The following is a 7542-nucleotide window of genomic DNA, read 5'->3' on the forward strand; positions in this document are numbered from 1 at the left end:
TCATGAACCTCCATCTCTGAACTCTTGAACTCGTTGAGCTCTTTGCGTATGGCAGCCTGAAACGAATCAAATCAAAGTAAATGTTTGATCCAACAGTTGAAGTCAATTTTTCAACTAGCTTAAGTCTAAGTTAGTAACTGACTTCCAGTCTGGTTTAGATCATTATTTAAAAATTACATATTTTTACTGGTATATATCTGAACATGATTGTTGAATGAAATTAACAATTATCAATTTATTGTAAAAACAACAGTTAATTTGTGAAACAGATCCAGTTGGCTTGCTGTTTATCTGTGATGACTGAGCCCATGCACTGTCACTGTTTTTGCTCAAAGTGGATGATRGGCTGCACCTCCTCTAGTGAAACGTGTTCCACTGTACGGTCTATGTTGAACTGACAGCATCATGCAGCAGCTGCAGAATTGTTTCTAGCACATCTATGATGTGAGTCTCTCATTCCTCCACATCCCAAACATGCTCCAGTTTACACATGCTTGGTGCTTGGATTGAGACCTGGTGACAGTGGGACCATTAAAGTCCAGAGGATGGAGACATCAGACCAGACGTTTATCTCTTTTCTTATTATCCAGTTTTCAGAGCCTGTATCAGCTGTGGCCTCAGAGATAGGACCTGGTGGGGTCTTCTGTAGCCCACCTGCTTGGACATGTTTGTTCAGACGTGGTGTTCTGCTGAACTTGGTTGAAAAACTTTCTGTCATCTTAAACCAGTCTGCCTGTTCTCCTCTGACGTCAAACATCAACAAGACATTTTTCTCAACACAACTGTTCACAAGTTCTTTTTGTTCTCCAAACCATCACGCAGCACAAGGTCCCACCTGGTTTTCAGAGTGTAACTGTGTTACCTTGTCAGCAGGGGTGAGTTTGGTCCAGGGCTTGTCAGCTCGCCGGTCGTAGTCTTCAGCGTGAGTGCACTCAACGTACTCGTGGAAACGTAAGATCTTCCTGGCCCGCAGCTCGGCCACGGTTGGTCTTTGAGATAACTGCAGGGAGAATGATGGGAGGTGTTAGCACTGAGACGTCTGTGTTCCAGTTAGTTTGCAGCTTCCTGACCTTTCTGGTGAGCCTGCGTTTGATCTCAGATCTCTCCAGCCGTCGGTCCACTTCGTTCTTGGCTGCAGGAGGAGAAGACATTCCATGAGAGAGAGATGGGGACAGAGCAGCCAGTCAGACACATTCACCTGAGCTGCTGTATCWGGAATCTGTAAGCAGTGCCAGGTTCTGGACAAGGTGCTGCGTTGTTCTCAGACAGGTGAGGTGCAACGGCCAGGTATGACTCCTGAATCTAAATGTGCTGACAGATTCTGAGCATGTTGGGTTGACTTGTTCAGTCTGTGGCTTTACTGCTCACTAACAGCATTTCTGTTGGTTTAATGAAACACCACATCTGCCTGGAGCAAGRAACTCTAATGTGACTGTAGTATGAGAAGTCGGCAGAAACACCATCATACGTTTGAGTTTAGATTCATTTTACAGTCTCAACCTTTCAAACCTGATACTTCCTGTCCTGCTCAGACATACCCTTGTTTAGTCAACAGTTGTGAAATCATAATGAAAATTTATCTGAATATCAACTCCAACAACTTCACAGATGGAAACAGAAAATACTTTAATCAGCTGCTTTGTCTGACYTTTCTAATCACAGATTCAGAGCATTAATTGCATCAGTGAAGATTTTATTCTTCACAAATCTTGTGTACATTTTGATAAAAGCCTGTAGATTGTGAAATGACACATGATAAAACATCTACCTGAGAACTGCAGTCTGAACTGTCTAAAACAAACATGGGATCTGATTAGGATCAGTCCTGCAGAGCACTGTTATACCTTCAGCAGTTAAACCAGGGTTGGGCCAAATAATAAGAATAATAATGAATTTCATTTGTACCGCACTTTTCATTAACAAAAATTTCAAAGTGCTACAAAACAAAAACCAACTCTGTTAAAAGTAATTAAAACCAATGATAAAATCATGCAGAGGAATAAGCTTGATTAAAAAGAAAGTCTTCATGCCTTTTTTAAAGTCATCCAATGATACTGAAAAAGATACTGTGTGTAAGTAATCATCAGTACATCTGTCAACARTACTATTTGCCACTTWGCAGTTACTGAAATTAGTGTCATGTGATGACGTATTTTTGTGTATGGCACACTATGACTATCAGGCGTGCACGTGAGTCCAGTGGTGGAAGGTGGCACGGAGCAGCTAACTCTAACCTAACACTATGAATTGTTTAATTACCTGAAACACTGATATGAAGCAGAGTACAGGGAAAGACAGAAAATGCTGACCAAGGCCACAGCGGCCACATGCAAGCACAACTGTCATCTATTAATTGTCATGTTCTTATCGGCTAAGTGTCACAAATAACTGAGAAATTTAGATGTCAATACATCTCTTTATGTATTTACCTCACAGGTTTAACCCAAACTAACTTTGATGAGTGCAGGAAGTATCTAAGCAGGTCACCTTCACTTTTTGCAATTTTTGTTTTTCAGACTGATACTACAATTGTTTTAAAAAAAGTCCAATAGGATTAAAGCAAAACACTGTAAACAAAGGTAGACCTTGGACCAGAATCCAGAAGCTGAAGTCAGAATGGAAACAGCYTCTAAATTCAACTGAATCATAGCACGATATATGACATTAACATCTGTATCAGCTGGTACTGGTCATCACATCAGTGTCGGACCGATAAGTAAAACTGGGCTGATATTAACGTCCCACTTTTTGTTTTTGTGTTTGTGATTTGGGAGGGAGATGTTTGGTTGAGTGATATCTATTTGATCATGATRGTGACAGTGATGCTGCAGTCAGGAATAACTGTAGAGCCATGTCAGCAGTCTGTTTTGTTACATTATCAAAAAAAGACAAGTGTTATTGTGTGAATATGTACATACATAATTTACATGTTTGTATAATATTTGTAAATATCAGATATCGGCTGAAAATTTCTACTGGTGCATGCCTAATCCTGTACAAGTTCTGAGTCCGGCCCCCTCCATGTAAATGAACAGGACATTTCCCTTAATAAACACATCTAATTTATTATTTTTACATGTTGATCCTTGTTAATTCACATAGTTTCTATGTTGCTTAGTATGTTTAAATATCTGATTTTCTGCACTTTTGGTCATAACTAGTTATTTTGAATGCTTATAAGAAAGTCCATGTAACACTGTGACCATGTGTAGAGCACAGGGATTAAAGCTTCGTACCACTGGAGCCAAAAATACAAGATGGCAGCTTCAGTAGATCAGCTCGTCATAGTTTCAATAGGCAACAAAGAGAGGAGGGGACATTTAGTCTGTCATAGTTTAAATCAGGACTCTGGCAGGTCTACTGCAGGACCTTCACATTGTTGTCTCTAAGCCACACTTCACTGTGTTCTTTGGGAACTGGMAAGTTAGACCAGTAGCTGGTTTTCCACCTACGTGGTTCTGTTAGGCTCCAGCCCACTCCACACCAGTTTTTGGTCTTTCCACTATCGGCACCCACCCCCGTCGGCCCGGTGTTTAGAACCTCCTGGGAGGTAGTACTGTGTGCCGACGTCGATTGGGGCGTGGAGGTGCTGAAGTGTGTAGCAGTCATGATTGGTCAGTGGAGCTACATGAACCACTCTGGATGACGTYATKAACACATGTACGTATTTTCAGAGCGACTTGATTTACTGAGATTTTACAAACGATGGCAGAGCGCCGGGAGAAACTAAAAATACTGAGGCAGTTTTCAGAGCAGTGAAGGACCACAGCAGTGGCTCAAAGCTGTGGGACTGGAGCTGCTGTGGGTAAATGGAGGTGATCTCTCTCTACAACACTGTTCTGTCTGCTGCTCCTGTAGACTGGACTCTTCACAAACTACATCTGCAGACGGTGCTTCATGCATTTAGTGACATCCTGAATGTAATTTATGGGACACGTCTCGCTTGTCAAACTCTACTTTTTTATTTATAACTCTTGTTCTGATGTGTCCTTTGTGTAGGCTCGTTGCCTATGCTAACTAGTTAGCAGCTAGCTTGTTAGCTGCTATCGCTAGTTAGCGATCCAGGCTAAAATCGACACCCCCAGCTCCACGTTTCCAAAAAGTGACCCAAACTTCAACACAATGCTGCTCAGTCATGCATAACTGGAAATTCATGAATGAAGTATGATCAGAAAGCATTTGTTGTCTACTTTTAGGTGAAACTATGTTTCCTGCTGTAATGTGTAGTTTTGCCATGCAATGGTTTGTGTTTTTGGTGACAATGTTAAGTTGGGTTTCTTTATTTTTTTTGATACACCCTGCATATGTGTTTACTTAGTAATTCACTTTCAAGGCAACATATTTATCTTTGTTTAACTTGAGTTGAAAAAAACAAGATGCCTGAGAATTATATGTTCAAGTTAAGGAGGTTAAATAAACAACTTTCATTTAATAATTAGTTGTTGTAGTTTAGAAGAATCATTATTACGTTAGGCTGAGGGGTAGTGGTGGTATGACAAAAGGCTCGGGGGTTCACAAGTCTAAAAAAGGTTGGGAACCACTAGAAGATATAGCTTCATCTCAGTCTGAGGTCCTGACCCCCCCGTGGAACAGGTTTAACTCAACATGTCTCTGTCCTTTGCTCTTTTCAGCTTTCCATCAACCCTGACCAGATTCCCAGCCTCAGCTGCTGAAACACAAGCACAGCATGATGCTGCCACCACCATGCTTCACTATCAGTGGTGCCTCCAGGTATACTGGTAATGTTGGGACAACAGTTTAATTTTGGCTTCTCCAGACCAAACAACCTGGTTCCTCACATTCAGTCCTTTAGTTCCAGTGTTTTGTTCCCATCAAACAGAAACACAAGGTGAGGTCAGTGAAAAGAGCCAGACTGGTTCTGTCAGACCCTGACCACCCTCTCAGGTCAGTTTAGGTTGCTTCCATCCAGAGGCAGGTTGCCCAAACCTAAGACTAACAGACTTGTTAATACTGGAAAATCTTTATTTATTTTTGTGTAGTATGAAAGTTGTTTTTCATGTCTACTAACTGTGCAACAGATTGACCCCTGGGGATAGTAAAGATACTAGCACTTAAACAAACCACTCTGTCATGAAGCCGGACCACCGGAGGCCTGTACTCCTGTTGTCCAGGCAGATCCTTTGATCCCATGCTTTGTCCAAGTCACACACTTCAGTCTTTTGTAGATGTGTGGAAATATCTCAGTAACATTTAACCAGTGGTGGGCAGCACTAATCTACAAATGTGTTCCACTAACCCTAAAGCACTAAATCAAATATTTAGGTCCCCTAATTCTAAAGCACTAATCAGAAAATTAGTTCCCCTATTAGTGCTTTAGGGGAACTGTGCACACCACTGCATATAACGTAGTGAAGAAATTTATTAGTTATTAAGAAACTGATTTCAGAAGCACCACAGTATATTCATAGTTTTCCTTTTTAAGTATTGATTATTATAATCTATTGTTTGACTATTGTTATGTGTTAATTAAAATAGTTTAGAAACAACAAAACACCATCACAACACATTAAAAAACCATTAATCAAACATAAGTACAGGTTTTTGTCTGAGTGCCTGTGATTCAGCTGTAGACCAGTAGTGGGGGTACCAGGCACTGAAGACCAAGCACTTATAACTGGGAGTTCTGGTTGTGTTCAGTGTGGGTTTCCTGCTTGTACTGACAGCATTAAACCTCTGTTCATTCCCAGTCACTGGTNCCAAGCACTTATAACTGGGAGTTCTGGTTGTGTTCAGTGTGGGTTTCCTGCTTGTACTGACAGCATTAAACCTCTGTTCATTCCCAGTCACTGGTGTTGTATGGTCCTCATKCTCTTCACATTTACATCTATTCAACATTTATGTGGTTTCATCTCMATTTCACTTAACAAACAATTTGCTTATAGTAGTATTTTRGTGTTGTTTGTTTTCCATGTGGACTTCACAGAGACAAAAGATGTGGATCTGATCTGAAGTGTGCAGGTTGAAACGACTGACCTGAACACTGAAATCACAGATTACAGAGCTGGTGTTGTGAAAGCAGACAGATGGAGTCTCATCTTCAGAACAGATCATGATAAAGTGCACTCCTTCACCTTTCTATGCAGCAGTTAAAACATGTTTGTTYTTGTTTATTTGTATTTATGATGCTGTGATTTATAAGTTGACTCATCAGCAGAAGTAGAAAGGTCAGTGTCACCTTGAAGAATGTTCCTCTGCTCCAGCTCCTCTGCTGTGGGTCTTTGACTCAGGCGCCTGGGGACACACATTTCATTTGTCAGTTCCTCTGTCTTTAAGCAGATCACATGACAGGGAGCTGACCTACACTGTGAACATCACATCTTTACTGCTCGCTCTCTACAGGTGAAGAGACCTTGGCTCAGGCAGGTGSTTTACCTGGTCAGTGCAGTGCCGATCTTGTTCCTGACGGCCAGCCACTGCTCCCTGCTGCTCCAGCTCATCCCATCAGAGCCCTCCTGACTGTCCTGCTCTGCTCGCTGCAGCTTCTCCTGCTTCTCCAGCCTCCGGGCCATGGTGTCGTTCCTCTTCACACGAGAGGCCAGCCCAGCTGKTGAAACAGACACGTCTCACTGGCTGCTGAAGGAAACTGCTTCTGACTGATCCTGACACTGATTTCAAGTCTAAACCAATCAGAGCAGCCTCATTAAATCAACACTGCAGCCACAGCTTTAACATACTTAGTGGGACGTCCTCCTCCTCCTCCTCCTCCTCCTCATCGTCTCTGTAGGGGATAGGACCGTCAGAGTCTGTGTCCTCCTCGCTGTCCTCAGGACCGCCCACCTCAGGGATGACGGTCACTCTGGGGTCTCCGATCAGACCCCTCCTGCTGCGAGGCTCCAGCTCCAGCTGCCTGGGGGGCCGCTGAGCTTTAAGCTTCTGCAGTTCCTCCTCCATGTCGAAGTCATCATCCTCTGGCCTGAGAGAGAACAACAGCTGTCAGGGAGGAGCAGAACCTACATGTGGGTCCATGTCTGAAGAACTGAAACACTGAGATTCAGTTTCCCTGTGAGGACCTGTCCAGGTGGGCCTTCAACAGTAAACACATGTACACATGTACAGCCGTTACACACTGTGTGATGCTGAAAACAAACCACATCACTTTATGCACAGTTGTCATCTTCCTCTGAGTTAAAACGTCTTGTAGCAGACACAGGAAGTGAAACATTCAGAAAACAGGAGAACTTTATTAATCCCACCAAAGCTCACGACAAACATAAACACTGCTGTTTATGGAGAAAACTTTAAGTTTATTCTCTTTTATTACAAGTTTTTTAAAGCAAGTACACACTTTTTACCATGAGGTCGACAAGCTGTGACACAACTGTCTGTAATCCAGTTGTTTTTCTACTGCCAGATGTTTTATTTGTGATCAAATAAAAAGTGAATTTAAGACTTCCTGGTTGTGAACACATTTCAACAAACGGTAGAYAATTTATATGTTTTGTGTTAAATCAGTCCCTGTGTGAGTCATGTGTCCATCAGAACACCTGTTAATGACATCATCAGGTGACGAGCATCATAGCT

At 42.2% G+C, this 7542-nt stretch overlaps 1 protein-coding gene across 1 annotated transcript; it reads right to left on the minus strand.

The window, feature by feature from the left end:
* Positions 1–2: 2 nt before the first annotated feature.
* Positions 3–6934, minus strand: LOC106511206 (phosphatase and actin regulator 4A; the record flags this gene model as incomplete). The annotated part of the gene is given in 6 exon segments (XM_013999958.1): positions 3–56; positions 863–1000; positions 1071–1132; positions 6197–6252; positions 6394–6565; positions 6696–6934. Coding segments are annotated over 6 exon segments (699 nt in total), but the record flags the coding sequence as incomplete, so codon positions are not given.
* Positions 6935–7542: the final 608 nt, after the last annotated feature.

The sequence above is a fragment of the Austrofundulus limnaeus genome, unplaced genomic scaffold, assembly GCF_001266775.1.
Source record: "Austrofundulus limnaeus strain Quisiro unplaced genomic scaffold, Austrofundulus_limnaeus-1.0 Scaffold2586, whole genome shotgun sequence".
Lineage (NCBI taxonomy): Eukaryota > Metazoa > Chordata > Actinopteri > Cyprinodontiformes > Rivulidae > Austrofundulus > Austrofundulus limnaeus.